The sequence below is a fragment of the Varanus komodoensis genome, unplaced genomic scaffold (genome assembly GCF_004798865.1).
Source record: "Varanus komodoensis strain SLA01 unplaced genomic scaffold, ASM479886v1 scaffold23, whole genome shotgun sequence".
NCBI lineage: Eukaryota > Metazoa > Chordata > Lepidosauria > Squamata > Varanidae > Varanus > Varanus komodoensis.
The window spans coordinates 11,158,208-11,182,462 of NW_025335627.1; the positions used below are offsets into that span (position 1 = coordinate 11,158,208).

The window sequence follows — 24,255 nt, forward strand, 5'->3', positions numbered from 1 at the left end:
TTTGGGGGATTAAAGACTAGGTAACAATATGTAAAAACTGTCTTAAATTCTAAAAGAAAATACTTTATAATCTAAGGTAGTTCAGTTTTTCCAATGGGGGCATTCTTTGTGGGGGTGGGGAATGGGTATGCATGGCAAATGTACCCATTTTTCCATATCTTTCCACCTCTACTCAGAGATGAGGATATTCATAAAAGTTTTAACTATAAATATTCTTGCTGTGGGTACATTTGCCATGCAGAGCACAGTAAAATGGTCAGGTTTATGTAGAGTGTTAAGTTGCTAATCAATCGTATTTTTTAACAAAACTTTAGGAATGAACATAATTTCCTTTGTATGCTTGTCTGTACAAGTGAATAATATGGCTTTCTTTTTTGTCATGAGAACTTCCAATTCCTGGACAAATGTGCATCAGTAGAAAAGCCATGAAAGCAGACAGCTGGAATGCACATGCTTCCTTGCAAATTAGATGCATTTAAACATGTGTTCAGTTAAAAAACATTGGTTTTGTTTGAAGTAAGCAATTCGCACTTATATAGGTATTTTCTGTCCTTGACATAGAGAACAATTTGACTCCTTCATGTAGTATAAAAGATAAGGTTTGTAGTATAAGGTTTCTAAGCCTGGATAGGCACTGCTAATTATGATTAAATGGAAATTCTTGAGCTTAAATTGATTTGTCTAGGCCCATGCATAGCGTTAGGTTAGGATGCTTGGAGGCCCCAGTTGAAATACCTTGTGCAGCTGTAAAACTTGCTGGGTGGGTGGCCTTTGTCAGCTACAATCTTTCAGTGTAATCTCCCTCTTGGGTTTGTCCTAAACGCAAAACAAGAGCGAAGGTGGAGTGCAATTTGCCACAGTACTTGGCCTGGAAAGATACCGAGAGTAGCAAAACTGCCCTCTCAGATGAAAGGTAAAACTAAGACGAATGTCATTAAATTCCCTTATTCCAGGTATGTAAATATGTGGGAGAGAATGCTACAGTTTTGTAACTCTGTTACTGCTAAACTGAGGATCAAACTGCGTAGTCTACAGCTTCCTATATATTTACTCAGAAGGAAGCCTGGTGAGCAGCGTGTCCTGATCCAGAGGTAGACCATGGTTCACAGGAAGAGGGGAGTGCAATCCCACCACCCCATGCACTAGTAGAGATGGTAAGAAGCAAAACACTGATTAGTGCTGATGGGAGATGTTTTTACTGTCTGTAACTGGTGTGCTGGCTGGGGAGGGAAACATCAAGCTTCCCATCCATGCGTGTTACAGTTCCAGTCCAGATTGCTGAGGGTGGGGGTACTTCTGAGTAAAGAAAAGCACATAGTGAGAGTCACACTGCATAATTAATACAAGGTGCATTTTGACTCCATGAACAGTATTTGGAGACTAATATTGTTTTAGTAAGATTCACTTTTTAACATCAATGCCATGTTTTACAAATATTACCCAGACTTGGTGTTTTTTTTTAATCCTGCTAGAAATACAGCAGTGAATAAATATAAGCAGCAAAATGTCTTATTTTCTAATGTTTCTGCCTTATAACAGCTATATGGCACCAAGGTATTGCTCTTTAATCTTGTGTGATTCTTTCTGAAAGGAAGACTGGGAGAATGCAAATTCATAAGCCTTTGAAAATGATCCCTTCTTAGTCCATGGCTTCTTTCTCTCAGATCTGAATGGCACTCGGGGGAGTAGGTTCCTCTTATCAGAACTGAGCAGCCAGGCAAGGGGGCAGCTAGCACACATTGGCGAGGCCATGATAGTGTGTGCTGGTCAAGGACATCTGACAGTGAGTGAAAGGTCTCTAGTTACGTTAAATAAATGCTATTTCCTTCCTGGCTTCAGAAAGAGCTAATGTTTTCTGAGGTTCTTTTTTGGCCACAGAACAATAGGGATAGCAAAGACAACCCTTCTGCCAAGGGAGATGTGCATTAGATTATCATAAATCCACAGATAGAAAGTTCAGTGGTCAATGAGTGTCGGCCTTCTTACATTAAATAACAGGGTTTAATTGAAAAGGCATCTCAGGAGACGGAGAGGATGAGAAGACTGAGTTATACATTAAGATCAGTTGAACAGAGAAGAATTTATGTGATGCAGGAATAAGCTTAGAATTTTTTTGTTGTTGTTCCTTTTTAATAATTTAAGAGACCTTACCTTAACGGAGAAGGCTGAAAGCACATTTTGCTGGCATCCAGCATGCATAGAAACTTAAGGGCTGCTTCTTTACTTTTGGTCATGGGAGGAGGTTTGTTTCATTCCCTTTTTTAGCCCCACCAAGATGCACAGTACAAGCTGGCAGTATTAAGGCATACCATCCCCAGCTGCAGAAAAGTTCGTGTTATGCTGAGAGTTGATGTGCCCATTTGTATTATAACAGGGTAGGATAGAAGGACCAGTCAGTTCTTTCATTTTGCTGTAGCTACTTAAATCATCATCTCCAGCCTATGTAACACCAGTGGAGGCTTCTACTCTACCCAAGCAAACCTCCTTAGATAATGAATGCGCTAATTGAATCTTCTAGGCTTTCCTGGCCAAAATTCCATTCTTGACGCTTTCTTTTTCACAGACATAATAAAAACATTATCTTATTTACAAACAGCCAAGTGCTCACTGTGGAATATGTGACCTGTCTAGCTATACTGGAAAGGGCATGGCTGAGGGGTGTGGTGCTGAGCCTGGTCTATACCTTAAAATGACATTAGAAAGAAGGCTTGGATTAATCAAGTAAGAACTGTTCAGAGAATGGAATTTGAAAGTGTGGCATGCTGGGACAGAAAAGAGTAATGAAAGCTCCTTCATTGGAAACACAAACACAAACGTATGTCTTTGAAGCACTAACAGGAGGAGTGGGATCGTGGCCTGCTGCTTCCAGTAACTGGTTTATTAGTTATTGGCCTTCCACTGTTGTACTTCTGTTTCCCACTTTCTAAAACCTGAAATACTTTTTATAATGTAGCTCTTCTATTTGTATGAATGAGAAAAATGAGTGGTGCCATAGGTATTTCTTGAATTCTTTTAATAAATTATTGATAGATAGTCACCAGAACCAAACATATTCATGTTGGAGCTTTGTTTTTGCTGACATATGTCAAATCCAATTTTATTTTAATCTTAAAGAGTATTGATTCAGCTACTCATTCCTGTCCAATTCCTATGTTTTGTATATCTTACATATAATAAATTTGCAGAAGCCCTGTGCTATGTGGGTGGAAATTGACTGCAGCAAGTGCTTAAATTTAGTAAAATTACTATTTGTAGAGTCTACAGTTGCCAAGTAATGCCAGCTGTCATAAAACTGATTGAGAAGTTATTTATCCTTGAAAACAGATATCAGAGATGTGTTTGCAAATCTTCCTTCCTTGGGACGTTTCCTGCCTAGTGACATGTCTGGTTAGTCCAGACCCCTTGTAATTGAGTTTTTACATGTGGACTGTCAGTAAACGTGCTTTCTAAATAGGAGAAGAACCCTTTTCTCAGTGTATGAAAACCTTTTATTTTTTCTTGTTCTTGCCAAAATGTCACAGCACTCATTATAGTAATGCTTTCTTGCTGACTCTCGTTTGTTCATTGCAGGTTCCTATTAAGTTGTGAGCTGTCAGCTACCATCACAAAGTGCTGCTCCAACTGCATGAGAATAGTCCATGGGAAGGGAAAGGATGGGAGGAGGAAGGGAGTAGTTCTGAAGTTATTTTTGTTTATATTTTGGTAGTGTAACCCATCTTGCCCCAAGAGGTCAGGTTATGCCACATAGTTTACAAAATACACCCCAAATAAAATAAGAGCATACATTACAGCTCCACCTAGAAAAGGGAAGCCAGGATTCCCTTCCCAAGGTAAGTCTGTAGCATGTGGTTTGCATGTAGAAGATCCTGGTTCAACCCCCAGCAGTATCTCTAGGTTGCAGGGATGGGAAGGAAACCTGTAGCCCGGAAGTCAGCCAGTAGGCAGAACTGGGCTTGGCAGATAGACAGTTTGGGGCAATATAAGGCCTATAAGGAACATATGTTAAGTAAAAAAACATACATTCTTAAGCAAACGTGTTTTAATGGCTCAAAGATACCCACACATAGAACTGAGCAAGTCTTTTGGTGAAAAGGTGTTCTAATGTGTGAGTGAGCCATTGAGTTCCACTCTTCCACATATCCCTGATTTGCTAACCTAGAACAAGATGAGGTGAATAGGATTGCATTCCTAGTCAATCCAAAAGATTTCAGTTCTAGAGCTTTAGACAAAAGTGGTTTCTTTGAATTGCACCTCAAAGGCAATGAGGGACATTAAAAAAGAATGTTCCAACAGGAGTATGGAGAAAGCAAGCAGGTGATGTGTGGGAGAAGCACAGGACTGAAGGAAATAGCGGGTGGGCGATGCAATTTTTTTCTGTAACTGTCGTTGTGTTGATCAGTTTAATAGTGCCTGTAAGCCTTCTTGACTTCCACCTTTTGGTGGGGAGGTGGGACACACAAGTCAAACAGTGGGACCTACTTGCTCATGTTGCCTTTTTACCAGCAGTTAATGAGGGATTTACTGTGGTAAGAACTCATACTTCCAGGCGCACTCAAGTGGGTCCTATTCCAACAAGACCACTTTAGAGCTCTGAAAGCACTTAAAACTTGTGTCGAAAGCATGTGTGAAGTGCTTTCTGCACGACACCCTATAAATTACCACTTGTACTAGTTTAGCTCCAGAAAAATAAGTGTGATGTGTCTTATTCTGTCCTTGCTGTCACCTTTGTACAACAACATCACTCAGTGCCTGGGTTTGCGCAGTCACCTTGAGTCCCAGGAGCTCAATTCACTGTGGCTTGCATCACATGTCAGGAGCTTTCAGGCACTGATTCTATAGCATTCACCACTCATAGATGGTCATGTTGTCTGTTTTGGTGTGCTTAACAAACCACCCAAAATTTTTGAGCTGTTTGCATTTGTGGGAGGTTTTTTAACCCACCATTTTTGGGTTTGGATGACATGACAACCTATGAGCAGGGACAGTGTTACAAAACAGGTGTGTGTAAGTACCCTGCATGTGCCACAAGCACCAAGGTTCAGAACAAGGTCAGTGTTGTCGATATCTACAATTGTTTGCAGCGAGGGCAATCTCTTGCCAGGGAGTTAACTAGGTAATTACTTCTTCCCTTCCCCTAGTCAGATCTCCATCCATTTATTCTGAGTGATGGGGAAAGTCAGGCTAGTGCACCATTTCCAACCTCTCATGGGAAAGAAAATTGGGTGGAAATGAGCATCATGTGCTTTTAGCCAGTGGGGAAAGAGGCAGTGAAAGGCAGCTAGTGATTAGTACGGTGTCCAGTCCTTCCTGATTAACTGATTTGGCTTTCTGGGGCAGGTAGCCTGATTCTGCACAACGTTCTTTGCTCTGCAGGAACATATGAGTGTCACCTTTTATTTCTCTTTGTCATTTAGCTATTTGTTTTGAAGATTTATGGACTGCCTTTTAGGAAAAACACCCCCATGGCACTCTAGAATATTGAGATCCACAAAAATAATCATACAAAAGTACAACTACAACATCAAAATTAAGAATTAAACCAGATACTATCTTGTGTCATCTGGACTGTAGTGGCACTCAATTCTTAGCGACTACTTGAAGGCACTCAAGGAGATGGTCTGCAGACGTCAGTGCGGACCAAGTTCCACAAGTAGCAAGTCACTACAGAGAAGGCTCTGTCCTTTTTGCCCACCATCCTAACAGTTTTTAGGCACCAAAATACAGTGCTGAAGGTTGTTTGTCAAGTAACCTGCACTCAAACTTCTTAAGGCTGTAAAGGCCAATGGCAGCATTTTAAGTTGGAGCCAGAAATACACTGACAGGTGTGCAAGTACTGTAGTAATAGGCATCACAGGATCTCCTTGGCACGGGCCAGTACTCAAGTGGCCGCACTTGGTACCAATTGACATTTTGGCTCTTTCTCTAAAGAGAGGCTATATAGAATGCATTACAGTAATCTGGCCTGGATGTCACTTTAGCATGAATCAGGGAATCCAGCTACTGCAGCAGGCAATCGTGGGAGAGAAGGTGAGGGGCTGATGAAGTTCTCCTTCCTCCTGCCATGCAGTTGCTTACCTCTACATAGCAATCAGGAGTACGACTGCCTGGCGACAGTGACACACGCATTGGTGACTTCCTGCCTTGACTTCAGTAACGCGCTCTACGTGGGGCTACCCTTGAAGACGGTCCGGATACTTCAGTTGGTTCAAAATAGAGCTGCCAGGTTGCTGATGGGGGCTGGGCGTTATGTTCACATGACTCCAGTCCTCCGTCAGCTTCACTGGCTTCCCATTGAAGTCCAGGCCCAATTCAAGGTGTTGGTGATGACCTATAAAGCCCTAAACGGCTTGGGTCCTGGCTACCTGATAGAGCTCTTACGTCCATATACGCCCGCCCACCCCCTGAGATCTGCGGGAGAGGCCCTTCTCCGGGAACCCTCCGTGAAGGAAATTAGGAGGGTAGGTACCCGGAGGAGGGCTTTCTCTGCGGTGGCGCCCAATCTATGGAATGCGCTCCCCAGAGAGGTCCGCCTGGCGCCGTCGTTATTTGTTTTTCAGCGCCAGGCGAAGACCTTTTTATTCAAGCGTCATTTTAATTGCTAATATTATTTGCTTAATTTTTCAGCCAGAGCAACTTATTTTATAATGTTAATGTGTGTTATATTTTTAGTGTTTTATATTTTAACTGTTGTTTTGTAAGCCGCCCCAAGGCTTCGGCGAATGGGGCGGCATAGAAATTTTTAAATAAATAAATAAATAAATAAATTAAAAATTTACTGCAGTGTTGCTGTTAACACCTGGTGGCCCATGTAGCTGCATCTGAGCCACATGATGCTGTGCTCATAAGCAAAGGCTTTCTTGTTGGGAATGTAATAAAGTCCTACTTGTAAGCTGAAGCAGATTTGGCTTGATTTTATTTTATTACAGGTTTTGCAGGTCATGGAATGTAAATGTTAAATAGAAAAGACATAAAGCGAGTGGGAGATCGAGTTTAAATGTGTTGTGTTCTACTGAATATGAAAAGCCAATCCGATGGGAATGCAATCGGAATGGATTGTCCCTAATATCGTTTTATGCAGCATGACGTTATTATCTGTAGCCAAGGGTCTTTGCAAACCTTCAGGTCTATATGGTACATAAAATATCAAATAGTGTAATGATCATCAACAGTACTCAAAAACCAATCTTAAGACACCATAATTTTAAAAAATCAGTATCCGCTAGCCTTAAACCTTTAATTATTTCAGTAAATTAAAGTTGCATAGAATGCATTTTTCTGATTCCCAAAGTGCTTCATGAGTATGAAATGGTATGGCTTCCAAACTGGAGATCAAATGATAGCTGTAGGAAGCCTAATACTTGAAAATGATTTAGTATATTTTTATCTGTTGTCACGCTTCAGTGCATTTTAACAACTCTATTTTGGTACAGATTGCACCCCACGCACTCTGATGATAACCCAGCAGATTGGTGCAAAAAACTAATGTGTGTAGTAAACTCCCTTTTAATAAACTAATAAATCTTACAAAAACATGAAACACTTCAGCATCTCAGTTTGTTTGCCATGTTGTTTTTAGTGGTGTGCTTATTTTGGTAACCCAGTTAGGTAATTATGCAGTTATTTAGAAATCTATTTAGAGGTAGAAGTGCTTGTTCCCAAAATGCTCTAAATCTTTTAAAAAATAAAATTTGCTCTTTAAGTGTTGTTTTTGGGAGGAACATCCCACCAAAGATTTTGCCACATTGAGTTGGATGTGCTGAAGGGTATTTTCCAAATAAGTATTTATAATAATACTCATAATAAAATTGGTCATTTCAATTGGAGATGTAGAACATTCTGGTAAAAGATATGACCAGGTGCACAAAATGCTTGTAGTTACACAAGTTCATTATATAACTGGAGATACTTGAAGTATTCTGATTAATTATGTGCCTCTGTTGAAAGTGGGAAGTAAATTTACAATCTGACATGCTGAAACTACTTGGCAAAAAGCAAATAAGTATGCTGCTGCACTTGTTTATATGGGGATGTAGATGAAATGTTTGGACATGCTTGCATTGCTCTATGCAGATATTTCTCAGGAAGCCAGTATTGGCTGGGTTTGAATGAGCAGGGAAAGAAAAGAAGCCATCCTCATTTCCTGGTTTGAGTGTAGGTTGCTGTGTTGTCTGAGGGTGGGTGCTAGGCTTGATTTCCAAATCGACCCGGGGCACAAGAAGAAGCCATTGTTCACAGGGTAATTTGGAAGCCAATCCTGCTGTTCCCTTGATCAGGTTTGGATGACAAAATTACCAGGACCTTGTGTGGGTAATTACAGAGAATAGGTGGTGCATGACTAGCACTCACAGGATGGGGTAAAGGATCCCCAGGATGACTTTTCCCTTCCCAGTCATGCGAACCTGGTGATTGTTTTCTCTTGTGCCATGTTAATGATAAGGGATAAATTACGGGGTAAGCATGTTGTAGGACAGGAACAATTCTGTATTTAGACTAATAGTCTAATTTAATTATCTCATCGCACCTTTCTTGCAGTTCCACCCATCTTTCCTGCAATACGGTTGATTACAGGATGGCATTATCTTAAATAATTAGGAGTAGGGGGCGGCATATAAATGCAAACATAAATTTGAGGTGGCTTTTTCATGTTTCTTTTTGCTTTCTTGGTTACAATGGACTAAAATGATGGGTCTTCCTGACTTTCAGGGAGTGACAAGTTCAGCTCCTTTGTTTATGATATCCTGAATTGAAGCTAAAGATACCCAGAGGAGCTTTAAGTTAGTGTTACTTGAAAAGCAAACTGCCTTGCAACATGGCAAGCAACATTGTTTTAAGGCTATGTTTCCCTTAAAAAATACTTCATATTCACCTTAGACATTTTGATCTCTGTGAACAAATGTTTAGTCTTAGAATGTTCACAGTCAGAAAGATGGTTCACCAAGTTGGTTGCTCTAGATGGAGAGAATTACACAGTGCTGGTTAATAAGAGAAGCTCCTTGCTATTGGCCAAGATTGAGGGGTAGAGAGATGTGGAAAAGGGATGAATGAAAAAGAAAGAGTAAACTTAGAGACATTTGTGAACTGGGAGAAGGAAGAATATCTGAAGGAAGCATAGTTTCTTATGGAAAAACAAGAAAAAGTGTTGACTATCATAGTATTTAACTGTATACAAATACTGTGGAGTATTGTTGTATGCACCAAGGTGAGGGTGAGTATGATGTAGATTCAGCATGCCAAACTTTGAAATGAATGAAACACTGATTTTTGGAATGGGGCAAGTCAACGGAGACTGAAGAAAATATATTTGCTGTCTATCCTGATCCAAAATTAATCTTTCCTGCTTGCTTTCTAGGCTAATTTTAGAGCTGCTAAATCCCCATTGCAAGAACAATTCCTACTGGCACAACACAATCAGTGATCTGGTTGGATGCTGCCTGGTGTTACATCTTTATTTACATCCCAGCAAAAATGCACCGAATTGTGCCAAATGCATCTTAAGAATGGGAAATTCAATGTAATTTTATACATATAGCTGATGGAAATGCCAACACGGCAGTTGGCTCTATACCAACCACTCTGTTTATACCTTTTCTGTTCACCATTGATCCTTTGTGGTTGTTATTAATTGCATGGAATTCCCTGTAGCTGAAGTGATCTAGACCTGACTTTGTGATAGAAAACCACAACCTCAAGGGGCTTAAGAATGAGAATGCATGATGGTATTCTTTTATTCAAAATAGGCATTGGACCAGACTCATAGGCAAATGGCCTTTATTAAGATTTTGCTATTCACTTGTAAATGGAAGCTTTTGTGCTTCAGCGATTTCAACTTACTAGTCATTTTCCAATAGCACCACTTCTGCAATTCTGTTTTGAAGGATTTAATGATAAACATATGCATCTTTTTAACAAATGAAAGGAAGCACCCGGCCAAGTTAACAAAGACAGGCTTGTAGGTATAAGAAGAGCAGGGCAGATGGACTGCTAGATCAGACAGTAATTATTAATGTCAATATCAGGACATTTTTGTGTTTTCCAGGGAAATGAAGTGTATTAACTTTGTCATGTTATTAAATATATTAAATATTTGCTCTTAATACATACTGGAATTGAGGTTTATAGTTCAGTAGACCCCCTTCCTCAAACAATATGGTACTTTCCAAATTAAAAATCCATTATTTATTTTTGTTGTTCATGGGAATGAAAACAATAATTTTTAAATGCAGCATAGAAGATTTTGGTTCAAATTTGTTTTTGATATAGCTCATGGATTTTGATGGTGTTTTCTCAGAATATCAAAAGCCACTGAGAGTAAATTCCCAGAATATGAAATTTTATGAAATTACAATTCGTTAAATAAGGAATTTTGGGCATTCTGTTATAATTAAGGGAAGCATCTCAGTTGGCACTTTTGTCTATGACTGAATCAAAGTATGTGCTTGTGCAGGCCCACTTTTCACAGAAATGTATCCCCCTCTTATAATCCAGCCTTCCGTTTGGTATGGTCTGCATACAGACTGAACAGGCAGGGAGATAAAATATCCTCTTTGACACCTTTGCCTATAGGAATCCATTGTGTTTCTCCATATTCTGTCCTAACAGTAGTTTCTTGTCCATATACAAGTTACACATAAGGACAATGAAATGCTGAGACACCCCCACTTTTTTCAGGGACTGCCCATACCTTCTTATGATCCACATAGTCAAAAGCTTTGCAGTAGTCTATGAAGCATAGACTGATCATCTTCTGAAACTCTTTAGTGAGCTCCACTAGCCATAAGAACTCAAGCTCCTCTTTTTTTTTTTTTTTAATCCATCCTGAATGTAAGGCATTTCTCACAATGTTCTTAGGGAAATTAGTGCAATGTTCCTACAGTTTCTGCGCTCTTGAATCTCATTTTTGTTGATTAGAATGTATATTGAATCAATGCTATTTCTACAGCATGGAATAGTTCTACTGATGTACCCTGTCTACTTCAGGTGCTTATTCCTTCCAAATACAGTGGTAACTTGGCTCACAAACTTGATCTGTTCCAGGACTCTGGTCGTGACCCAAATTGGTCATGAGCCAAGTTAAATTTCCCCATAAGGTTCAATGTAAATAAGGTTAATCTGTTCTGTAACTTTTTTTTTTAATCAGAAAAATTTGAAGCAAAGTGACAAAGAACAACAAAGATTGCAACTATCCCCCCCCCGAGCACGAGTGCAGCCATCTCCCCCCCACAACACGACTGTGATCGCGCCTGTCATCCCTACCCAAGTGCAATCGTGCTTGTGGCCATAGATGGGCGCAATCGCAGGCATGCTCGGTGGGGGGAGACAGGCGCGATCACAGGCGCACTGGGGGCGAGAGATGAGCGCAATCATCCTGGGGCGTGGGCTGATGGCTGAGATTGCAGTTGCGCTCATGCAGGAAAGACGGGCATGATCATGGTTGCCACCCAATGCAGTGTTCGCGACCTGAGTCAAAATTTTTGTTTGTGATCCAATTTAGTCGTGAACTGAGGCGTTCATGAGCCGAGGTACCACTGTATTTTCAGAGCAGCTTGTACTTCACTTTCCGCTATTGTAGGTTCTTCCTCATAGGATTCTTTTTGGAGGAACCAGTAATCCTTTTGTTCCTTTTATGTAATTGTCCTGTATATTACTTCCACCTTCTCTTTATTTCCTCCTAATCAGGTAGTTTGTGTCCCTTTTGCTCTTTTAGAATTTCCAACCCAGGTTTGAATATCTCTTTGCTTTCTTGGATCTTTTGTTGTTCTCTTCTATTTCTTTGCACTGGCCATTGTAATAGTACATTTTGTCTCTATGTGATAGTCACTGAAAAATTGCATTCAGGATTCTGACCTTATTTCTGTCACCTTTTGCTTCTCACCTGTTCTTAGCAAATGTGAGTTTTTTCTTTCAGTTATTCATCTGAACTTTTGCTTTCTTTTAGTTAAAGGAATCGTCTTTTTGCAGTTTTCCCTAATAACGCCTCTGGTTTCAGTCTGCAGTTCTTCCATCTCAGTTGAATTCAGTAGTGCAAATCTGTTCTTTATGTGGCCTTTAAATTCCTCAGGCATGTTCTTTAAGTTGTATTTTGGTACTATGCTTAGTGATCTTTTTCGGCGTTACTTTGGTTTTCATTATTAATAGTTCATGGTCTCTACTGCAGACTGCTCCTGGTCTTGTTCTGGCAGCAAGAATATACCTTCTGCATAGATGTGTATAATTCAGTTTTTGGTATAAATCAGCCCTTTTTTCTGAGAGAGGTCTATTTGTGTTCCATGATGTGTGTCTAATGTAGTCATTCAACTTAAAAGTGGGATTTGTTCACTGGAAATCATTGTATTGCCCTTTAGAAAATTGGTTGCATCTTAATTTTTATCCTATTGGTCTTGGCAATTTACCTTTGATTTGAATTGACAATTACACCTGTTTGTGGTCAAAATGAATTAATAAACTCAATTGGTTACTCAGTTGGATTAGGAAAAGAAACTTTTCCTAAACTTAGCAAAGAAACTTTACTTGATGGAAGTAGCATGTAAACAGGGACAGATCACAGGCATCCTCATGAACTTTTTTGTATAGATATCAGTAGCAGACCACACAAAGGTCTCTGAGACCACACAGAGTCAAGACACATTGTATAGCACAACCTTCCTATAGAAAATCCTGTGACTGTGGGTGGCAAATGTTCCTTAGCAACATCATGATTCCCTTGAGAAATGTGTATTTTGCCTCATTGTGTGTTATGATGTTGTTCCTGTTCATTCATATGCTACCTAGACGTAGGAAACCAAAACAATTTGCATTATATCTTTCATAGAAATGACTGATACATTTGGAACATTTGCATCTCTCTTAGTGAATTAATATGCCAGAGAACTTCAACACTGCTGTCTCTGCTTGTTCATAGAGGATTTTTTCATTTTAATTATTTCTTCCTCACTTGATCAATGTGGAGCTCCAAGCATGGACCTACAACAACAGAAAGCAGAAGTAGATCAAATAAGTAGATAGGACTGCTGGTTTTGATGCTTTCTTTTGCTGTGCTTTTACCAGGACACAATGCTTCTGTTCCATAATCTGAGTGGCCAGTCTTGCAAATTATTTGGAGAATACATGACCACTCTTTCTGGACTGAATGAGAACATTTGGGGGTAGCTTGCCTTCCTGCCGATGTATTACTTTTTTTTTATGGAAATCTGAGACATGAAATCATGTACATTTTGAAATGCTTTACTGTAAATACAGTCCTTTGTGTTGATCTCCAGCCAAATTGTGTTTAAAATGAAGGACATGTATTTGATCTTCTGATATGTTTGTCCCCTCAGTTCTTTGACTTTTGTATGTTGATTGCTTAGAAGATCAGAAGAAAGTAGTCACCTACTATTTTTGTTAATGTAGTTCTACTTCTTTATCTGTTCACTCAACAGAAAGGAGAGCCTTACTGCAATGTTCTTTCACTTGAGACTACAGAGCAACTGACCTTCGAGATCCCTCTGAATGACTCGGGTTCAGCTGGACTTGGTGTGAGCTTAAAGGGCAACAAATCTCGAGAGAGCGGGGCTGATCTTGGGATTTTCATCAAATCGATCATCCATGGAGGTGCAGCTTATAAGGTGTAGAAAAATGGATTTTTATTTATAACATTTTAGCCAAAGCATTATTTTGTATATATATAAACCTCCTCCCAGTTTTGTTTACTCTGTGTGTACTTAAGAACAGAGCAGTGGGTAGAGAAAAGGGCTATGTAAAGCAATGCACTAGGAAAACCCACAAACCAGCCTTGATTCAGTCATGCATTATGGCTTTCCACTAGCAGCCATTTCCAGTGTGGTTTGCTCATGTGAACTATGGTCTTTGGATTTTATGGGGAAGAGAGAGAGAACAATCAGTTTTGCTGGCTGATGCAATTCAGTCATGTTTAGGAATTGCTCCAAGAGATCCATTAGGGAGAAAAGTTGTAAGTGTGCATATGGATTTAGTATCATTGCCATTCTCAAGTTTATTCACATTTGCTTTTCTGGCCTGGTGGCAAATGCCAGGAACCTTCCTTGAGGAAACGGCAGGCTCGCCTTGCAATATTGCAACTCCATTATTTTAGCCAGTGCTTTTTTTGTAAAAAAAAAAAAAAAAAGGTGCTGGAACTCACCTCGCCCCTGGCAGTAAGCACACACCCCAATCCCAGAAGAGAAGAGAAGCTATCTTGCACTATCAGATAGCAGACACAATAGCAGCCTGCAGGCACTATGTTAATGATGTTTGCTGCTGATCTGCTATTCCAAAATCACTTCGTAAAATCCATTGAAAAAAAGGTGCCAGAACGCCATTCGTTCCGGTGCCTTCTATGACAAAAAAAGCCCTGATTTTAGCTATAGGTATAAAACGGGATTCAGAGAATACAATAACCCCTACTTGAACACATTTTGTTCAGCATAATCTACACTAATTGTCATTTCCTAGCCCTTCTTGGAGGTTTTGGGATTAAACCTCAAAGCTCTTACATGTGAAGTCTGCATGCTCACACTGATCTATTGCCCACTATGGAATGGTGGTAGGTATTCTGTGTCCTTTTAACTGAGATGACATTTTTGTAAAACTAAGCTTTAAAAAAAAATCTAAACAATTTCACCTCTGTTGTTGCATCCCTTTTTTAAAATTTCTTTAAAAAAATCTTTTTGGTCTTACATTATGATTACTTTATTTCTGATCCCTAATTCTGAGAGATGCTAGAAACATAGGAAGCTGCCATATACTGAGCCAGGCCATTGGTCCAGCACTGGGGTAGCTCAGTATTGTCCACACTGACTGGCAGCAGCTCTTCAGGGTTTTGTCAGGACGCTTTCCTTGCCCTAATTGGAGACAGCAGAAAGAGATGACCAAATAATTGAAACCAAGCTATCCCCAGTAGAAATCTGACTGAGCCACTAACCAAAGTTAGTTATACGCACTTTGTGGCACTGAGGCCACCTGAGCCTCCAGCCATGAAGATGACTCAAGAAGGACCCCTGAACTATGAACTTGACTGGGAGGATTGTAACTCCATTCAGAACAGGTTGAATAACCTGCATTTGGACCGAGGACCCACCCACCAATCACATCTCAGTCTTGTCTGGATTTTCAGTGTGTTAGCCCTAATCCAGTCTATTATTATGTTCAGGTGTTGATTTAACAGTCTCACCTGCTGAAGATGAAAGGAGAAATAAAGCAGCATGTTATCAGCATACTGATAACAGTGCAGTCCAAAACTCTGCATGACTCTACTCCATGGTTTATGCAGATGTTGAATAGCTCGGGGATAGATCCAACCCCTGAGGAAGTCCATACTGGAGAGTCAAAGGGGTCAAGCAGTATCCCCCAGACACAACCTTCTGGAGTCTGACCATCGAAGGAGGAGTGGAATCACTGCAGGGCAGTACCCTCAGCTCCCAACTTATCCAGCTGCCCCAGGAGAATACCATAGCTGATAGTATCAAAAGCCACTGAGCAATCCAGGAATATCAACAAGGTCACACTCCACCTGTTTCCTCCCAACACAGGTTATCACACAGGGAAGCAAAGCTGCTTCCCTACAAAACCTAATCTGAATTTTGATGGAAATGGATCTAGAAATTAATCAGTCTTATCCAAGAGCACCAGTTCAAGAGCCTTGTGCAGTAAAGGGATATTTGCCTCTGTGCAGAATTTTTGAGATGCTCTAGGCCCAGAGAGGATATCTTCAGGAGCAAAGCATGCGCTCTACCACTGATTCTTCTCATTGCAACATTTACAATTTGGTTGTATAAGATTTGGTTTTAAAGGAATGTGCAGAGTATTACTATTTCCATTTTCATGGAACTCACTTGTAGTGTATGGCAAGTATTTTTTAAAAAACTGCAGTCCTTTAAAATGTTCACATTTTTAGAATGGCTTCCTTGAATGTTTATGTTTCAATTAAGGGATTCTCATTCTGCTCCATGCGGCAAACTCAACCTGGTCTTAACTGCTAAGCTGCCAGGGTGCCTCCGTAACAACAGCGTGCTGCCATTTAGCATTCTCTCTGCATTACTTCATGTTGTCCCCAGGGGCAACACAGCTGGACCCATGAAGAGACACATTTCTAGGTTGTATGAAGGAATAAACATTCACCAAGCCCATGAGCTGTGTGGATATGTGTTCAGTTTGCACAAGAAATTAAAAACAGCTTGGCCATATTTTATTGAATAATTAAAATAGCATTATGGACACAAGTGTGTGATTTGGCTGGAGTTGCATCAGTTGTATAGAACTTAATTATTTCTGAGCTAAACAAATCAATGCAAGGAAAAGCTTCTGGGTTTTTCCATCATGTTGCAATGCAGTTAATATGCTAGGCTTTGTTTTAATGTATAAGATGATTTGGGTAGATGTACAGATCCAAAAATTCATAAATCCTTTATTGATTTAATATTATATTCACTTCTTCCTAAATTAATGTGATTTTTAAATTTTTTTTGTCAATTCCTAAAGATCCTTTTTCCATACAGAAACACTATTTCATCAGTTTATATACATTTATGTGCTGGCACTTTTCTGAGCAAGACAATTTGCAATATGGCTATTACATCCATTATGGGATATATATTAATCAAGTAATTGACCTACATGGTGAACATTCTGTACTCATTTGCCTTTATTTCCTTTTCTAATATGGCATGAAGGGTCTTAAAGACCCAAGTCTTTTTGTTTATATAGAAATGCAACTACTGAGTTTTAAGCACACTCATTTAAATTGTAAGCATTATGGTTTGTACTTTGGTTACTCTCTGTCCAATGACAAATTAAAAATTTGATTTGGCCCTTGCAGCTACCAATTCAGCACTGTAGGTAAATATGCTTTGCCTACTGCTACAATGTATGCATACACTACTGGGCTTGTATTGGAGATGCAAATCCTTGCTTATTTGGTTGGCTGTTGTCATGTAGATTCTGTGTAGGAAGTCAGCAACCCAGTGCCCACAGCAACCATAGTGCCTGCCAGGACCCCCTGTTGGTCCCTTCATTGTGCTCCCCCTACTGCTGCTGCTGCATTTGCCTCTTCTTCCTGCCACATTCAGCATCTAGAAAGCAGAAATTAGGAGACTGTGAGCCTTTTTTCCATGTTTGCCGATTTCCTGCTTATTCACTGCTGAAGTGAATGCAAAACAAGGCAGAAGCATTAGTGCAGGGAATTGGAAGGGAAATATGGAGTTGAGAAGCAAGGTAGTGGAGGAAAGAAACCCCAAGCAGGAGGGAAGAGGAGAAAGGGGGAGGATTAGGAATATCAGAAAGGAGTTCAAAAAAAAATGGGAATCTGGGGCAGGGGGATGGGTAAAGAAGAGTAGAGATCCCTGAAAGAGGGAGGAGTCAAGAAAAATTGGAGTTTGAGAACAATCATTCCCAAAATAAGTGTGCTTGAGCCCAAGTGACCATGGGACAAACAAGCCCTCTAGATCCAAAAAGGTTGCTTATACCTGTGCAATGCACATTAGGTTCTAGTATGATTAAGGAGGTGTTTTTTGGAAGGAACACTGAAGCTCAATTTTCACATGCAGCACATATGAATTTATATAGCTTTATATTCCTTACAGATATTCCTTATAAACATGATTTATCTTGTCTAGAGCACCTGATCTTTGGCAAATTAAAAATAAATGGACTATATCCTAAAAGGAAGATTCCTTTTGCAGAAAACAGCAAAGGTGTTAGTGATGAACTTCACACAAGTAGAGTTGGGCTTGAGCACACTTCTTACTCCAGCCTAGTCTATCTGCAGTGTCCACATTTGAAGATCTCGTATTTCTCTGACCATAGGGTCTGATCTCCCCTAACTCTCAAACCAAAAAGAGAACTATCTGCCCCCAATTGAGGAATGTGAATGTGGTAAGAGAGGGGCACAAAAGAAAGATGCAAACTGAGTGCTTCGTGCACAGATTTGATTGGTGCCCCACCTTACCACTTCGAAAATGGCCCTCAATGTGCCAGTGTGCTAATGTTCAACCTTATTTATTCTAAATTATAATGAATAAATGATTTTATTAATGTGTTGACATAGATGTGTTTGTGTGCATTGTGTGTTTATTCCATGCTAGTTGGGGAATGCTGGGACTTCCAGGTCTTATTTTCTGTCTAAAGTCTATAGGATTGTGCCTTTAGAAGGCTGTTCTGTATATGTCTGCTCAGAAGTAATACTGTAGGTTTCAATGGGACTTACTCCCAGGAAATTGAATATAGGTTAGTGCTGTTAGCATTATTCGTTTATAAATTTCATGCCCTTTTTAATTTTTCTTGTTGCTATTGATCTTATGTGTGTGTTCCTTTAAGTAACTTCTGCTTCTTCCTAGAGCTATAAGCGTTGTTGGCACAACTATCTGCACTGAATTTAAGTGGCCTGAAGTTATGCCATGAAAATATAAAATATAAAATCATTATTTTTATAAGGATAGTCTTTTTATAGATAGCTTGTGAGAACCAAGAGAAGAGGCGGTGAGCATGAAGCTGGACTAATAAATGAGTTTCAGAAATGCCTTGGGACAGTATCTAGGAAAGAGGTTAATGCTAAAGCAAATTCAATTTTTTCCACTGTAATATTGGACTAGAAATACTGTTCTTAGTTATAAAGGAGAATTGACTACTGTGGAAAATGACTGTATAGCAACGGCAGGAAATGACCTATCCAGCACTAAGAATATAAGCCTAGTCCGATGAAAGAGGTGCTCAAAATGTTGACAATCTTAAGGGTTGACTAAGGCTGTGGACTTTCTTTAGGGATGAGCACTATGAAATCAAGGCCTTTGTCTGAGGTGTAGCCTTCATGACATGGCTGGACCTCTGCTTCCTGCCTTCATAGTCTCTTTCTGAAGAGCGTGCATATGGAAGGGCAGATCTAAACTGCAAAGACTGTAGCTTACTTTGTATGGTCCCATGTATGCATGTGCTTTTAGGACTACAAGACTTGGTGTCTCTCCCAAGACCTAGCGGAAGAAATTTGACAGCCAGGAAATCCACTTAAATCTGAAAAGGGAAATTTCATTGATCACATTTTAAATTTGTAAGACTAACTTTAAATGCTAGTATTATAGAAGACTGGGTGCTTGTAAAGAAATGTTACCTTTTTACCTACAAACTGAATAAAGGCCAATAAAATAAATTGAAACCTTCACCCTTCTGTTTGACTTTCTGCCTTCACATGGCTGTTTTTGTTTTTTTCATGATGACTGACCCAGTAGTAACTTGTAACTAATTACTACTTACAAGCCAGCATATGAAGCCAGGGCTGTGATGTCAGAGCTTGTTCAGGATCTGCTAAGCCTTGGTTGTTGACCAGCATTGTTACATCTGAACCAGGCTGTAGCTTGAAATAATGTGTCAGTGCAAGCTAACAGTGCCTAGCAGAGTGCTCTGTGGTTTGCACAGTATGGAGCAGCACATCTGCCCACCTGCAGTTTATGGGATGACCATGGCAAGCTCAACTTGAACAATTCTTTCATAGGTTTGCACATATTTTAAAAGATTCTGAAGCAAAGAAGCAGCTACAGCTAAATGCTAACAAAAGAACTGAGACTGGCATGCACAAATATAGTGGAAATACTGCTCGAAATCTCCATAAAAGCTCTCAGCGATAAAATCATTCTTTTCTCTGATCATTGAAATGAACTATTCCTTTCATATTAGTGAAAATTTTATTAAAATACAAAAAGTATGAATGCATTGTCTAATACCTTTCTGCTCTTCTTTAGTAGAGAAAAAAGATCCCTGTCTATTACAGATCACTTTCTCCTGGTGAATTCCTGATAGTATTGTAGTCACAGGGCGTACTTTCTTTGACTTCGGCCTAGAAGTTTTCTTTCTGTGTATTCTAGTACTTAATTTTTGTCTATGCAGTACAGAAATACTTTAAAAAGTAAGAAGAATGGCAGGTTCAAAAAGACATACCGTATATACTGGCATATAAGGCAACTTGCATATAAGACAAGGTCGATATTTTGGGCCGCTTTCTGGTGTTTGACATAGGTCAGGCATATAACACCTCCCCAAATTTTGCTTCGCTATTTCTGGCTTCAAGGGCCCTCTTATACACCAATATATACAGGTATATCTCTAGGGAAAAAACCAGCAAATGCCTCTAGGAAAAAATTGCAAATATTGCTAAGAGGAAACCATGAATATCTCTAGAGTCTTCACATCCACTGAGACACAGGCATGAGTTGAGACTGGCTAGTGCAGAAACAAAGAGCATGGCATCCCCAAACAGAGTGCCTAGAGATATTCACACCTTTTCTAATTTCATGAGAGACCTGTTGTTTCAGGCATTTTCTAGGGGGCTTAGAACCTATTCCCTGAAGATATGGGAGTCCTACTGTATGATGAAAAATTTTCACTTAGCATATAAGATGACCCCCCTCCCCAATTTTTGCCTCACTATTTCTAGTTTTAAGGCTCGCCCTATATGCCAGTGCATATATGGTAGTTAAAAATACAAGTAAAATTGCATCATATATCCTATTGTGAAACCATTCTAATGGAAATAAAAGTACCCCATACAGTGTACTGTATGGCATATAGTATCCATAGATACATCTGTCTACAGGATTCAGTACAATTCATGTCACTTTAGACACTAATATAGTTTCATTACCACAATGTACTTCTGAGAGTATTGTTGACATGTAGAAATTATAGCAAATTTTAATAGAATATTTATGTAAAGGTTTTTTGCAGTGTGGAATCTTTTCTACAAAAAGCTGTTTATTACTGAAAATGCCATGTTCTCTGACAATCTGTAAATGTTTGAGTTGCATCCAAGAGTTTGATACTTTTGTTGTATGAGCCTTCTATTGCACTACTTACCAAAACAGTTTTGCTAGCTGAGATCTCTGGGTTTTATTAAATGGTAGCCTGACTTAGAGTAGATCCATCAGACTTAAGCTAAATTAAGCTCCTGTGTTCACTATAAACCACCACCTTTTGTCTCAAAAATGTGGCTTGTTTTCTGTCTTAGTTCCTATCTGAACCTTCTCCCTTAGTTTCTGTGCTACTGCAGTCTACTTTTCTTGTAATAATTTTAATAGCAATTCAGAGAGAGAAAAATTTATGTTTCGATTTGGCAACAATGTAACATGAATCCACTGAATGCCTTAATGATGGGAGGGGGCATCAGACCTGAAAAAAATATACATTTTATGGGCCACAAAGACATATGAGAGATGTAAGCAACTCTGACAAGCGCTTATAGAAAACTCTTAATGAGTTTATGATTGAATCAAATTCACTGTAAGCAGACTAATGGTTTTTCAATGCTGCTTCCTCTTCTGTGAATCTTTTTTCACTGCAGACCCTTTCAGTCTGTATTAGGTTTCTTTCAGGTTTATGGTATCAGCATGAATAATTTGAACTAAGATGTCTCTCAGATAAAAGAGATCACTTCCTTAATAAGAAGTATTACAGTATCTTTATGTATGTTTAGGAGATAAAATATTGTATCCCATAGACGTGCATGAATCAGTGGCAGATGGTAAACTTTAAAACATGTAGCAGCTTGAAATCCTGTTTTAGCTGTACATAGCCCCAGTGATTTTAGAACAACAAGAATGTAAACAAGAATATTTGGGGTGCAGTAGTAGGGATCTCTGAATGTGTTTGGTACTTGGCAATAATTGTGCTCTCCATTTACATTATGCTACATGGCCTACTGCAGAAAACCTGGTGGGTCAAATATCGTTTCATTTTGGAAAAAGGCAAATTAGCCTGCGCCCATGCACACTTGTGTGTGGTGGGTGGGTAATACTAGGGGGATGGAAACAATTTCTGTTCCATACCTAGTATATAAAAGCAGTAGTTCTTCATCGTGGTCTCCATGCATCACACATTATGGGTGCTGCGCCTGTGCAGTGCCTGTTGCTGGGAATATTTAAGAGCTTTAACGGTTTTTGGTGGGAACTCTATGCCCTCCCCCCATAGTATAAATGTTTGGAGTACCCGCCCTCTCGCCAGTCTGCTTGCGACCACCGTTTACTGTGCCTCAGACCTTTTCTTTGCTTGTCTCCCTGTCTCCTTTACAATCATTAATTCTATAAATCTCAAACCCCTTTTTCTTCACTTCTCTACCTACCTCTGTATAAATCCTAACCCGTTGTTTGCTCTTACCGAACCCCTCCTTTATTCTCTGTTCTTTCTCTCAACCGGTTCCCCTTCCAAATAATTAAAAAAAAAAAAACCCTTCTATTGTCCTTACTTCTTATACCCTAACTCTGTTCGCTGTATCTCCTCCCTTTTTTTCTTCTCAATGGCACAGTGGGTGGCTTTCTGCAAGTGCATGCAGTGCGGAGCCAAAATGTCTCCCACTGTCCCTCATGCTCTGCCTTCTCTGCCTTGGATAAGGACACAGGACTGATAAGTGCAGCCACTGCCAATTGTTTGCGAGGCAGGCTTGCAAAAAATGTGAGAACCGGCTGAGTAAAATGCTCTGGTCACCATGAAGCCGGCTCTTCTGTGGCTCTGGGACCTTCGGAAAACATTCTCTCTTCCCCATCCGAAGGGAATTCTGCCAGCACAGATGGAAAGTGTTCCTCCCATTCTTCTCCTCGTAAACATAAAGAGAAGACGAAGCATGTTGGGTTCGAGTGACCCTTGAAACCAAAACGTCCTAAGAAGGACAAACCTGAGAACTCCAAGCGTCGGCACAAGAAGCGCAACAAAGTGCCCCTCTCTGAACCGAGTGCCGTGCCTGTCTCGGTATTAACTGAACCACCAAGCCACCAGTCAGTTATGCAGGTGACACCTCCAATGTCATGCCAATGGATTACCATCTCCGCACACTCCAGTCCCGACTGCTCTGATCCCTTGGCTTGAGCTTCGATTTCCGACGGAGAGATCCATGAATCTCCTTCCCATTCAGGACCAGATCGTCCACCTGCGAGATCACCAACTCCTACCCCTGCTGAGCTATTATCTCTGGAGGGCTCTCTGAGGGCACCTCAACACCTGTTGTCCCTCTTACCACCCCAGCCTTCCACACCACAACCATCACAGTATTCTGTACCTTTACCCTACAGAGAATTTGACCCCAAGTGTATGGAGTGACCTTATCTGTGGGATTGCTACCCCCCATGCCGATATTACCCACCAGCACCAATGCATCCACTTCATTCCACCCCTCACTCGGTGTCAAGGGATGCCCCATCAACATCTGCTGCAACGCTCACCCATCCACCAATGTCTCCCAAAGGGTCCTCATCCAGTCCACCATATGAATCTGACTCGAATTCAGAGGACTCCCAACAAATCTCTACCTCTCCCAATGCTGTTATCTTTACTCAAGGTCCTGGGTCTCCAGATGACTCTCAAGATGATTTCTCCAAGCTACTTGCACAGGTGACTAAATCCCTGGAGATTGGTATCCAACAGTGCATTGATGCTGTTCGTAAGGAAGACTGTTCACCCATCGCCTTAACATTTATCACCACCCTTTGGCAGGTACCCTTCGACACATGGCAGCTTCTGAACCACCCACATCTCATCTCCAGATGTCTAGAGGTGATGTACAAGGTTCGAGAACATGACATCCCGTTCCTGCTGAAACATTCTCAGCCGAACTGATCGTCATCAAGTCCTCACTGGGCAGACAAACTGAAGAACATTCTACTCTGGCTGATAAGGAGGGTTTCAAGACTGACAATGATGTCTCACCGGATCTACACCGCAATGAGACTCGGTCTTCGCATCTCCAACTACGAGGCCATGATGGCCTATTATCAATAATTTTTATGGCCTAAGATCAGGTCCCTTGCTGCATTCCTCCTGGACCATCAAAGGGAACTGGCCCACTCATTCATCGGGGAGGCAATGCAGCTTTCGAAACAACTGAACACAGTGAGACATCAGGTCAATTGCAACTCCAGGGCTCTCATCGGTGCCATGGCCCTTTGTCGTCATGCCTGGCTGAGAGTGGGTAACTTGCCGCAAGAGACCAAACAAAGAGTTGAGAACATGCCATTTGACGGCTCCAGCTTGTTCAAAGCCAAAACAGACGACAAGCTAGAACACATTCAAAAAGCTCAATTGACTGTGCGTCAAATGGAATATCCAACCAAGATGTAAGTGGCCATGGAGTAGGTCCCAGTATCGGTACCAACCCTATCACCAGCCATCCCCCACAGGACGTCAGCAGTTCGGCCAAAGACAACCCCGAAGCTGAAGACAACATGCCACATTACCAGCAACTTTGGCGCTGACTGCATGCCAATAAGTGTCACTGATGATGGGACGCGTGAC

The 24,255-nt window shown here is 40.5% G+C and overlaps 1 protein-coding gene across 6 annotated transcripts in view; it reads left to right on the forward strand.

The window, feature by feature from the left end:
* Positions 1–24,255, forward strand: part of PARD3B (par-3 family cell polarity regulator beta) — a 648,538-nt gene that overhangs the window by 269,829 nt on the left and 354,454 nt on the right. For all 6 annotated transcript variants that reach the window (XM_044431728.1, XM_044431729.1, XM_044431731.1 and 3 more), the window contains one exon: positions 13,419–13,604. In XM_044431728.1, coding sequence (XP_044287663.1) covers positions 13,419–13,604 — 186 coding nt within the window. The remainder of the gene's footprint in view (positions 1–13,418; positions 13,605–24,255) is intronic.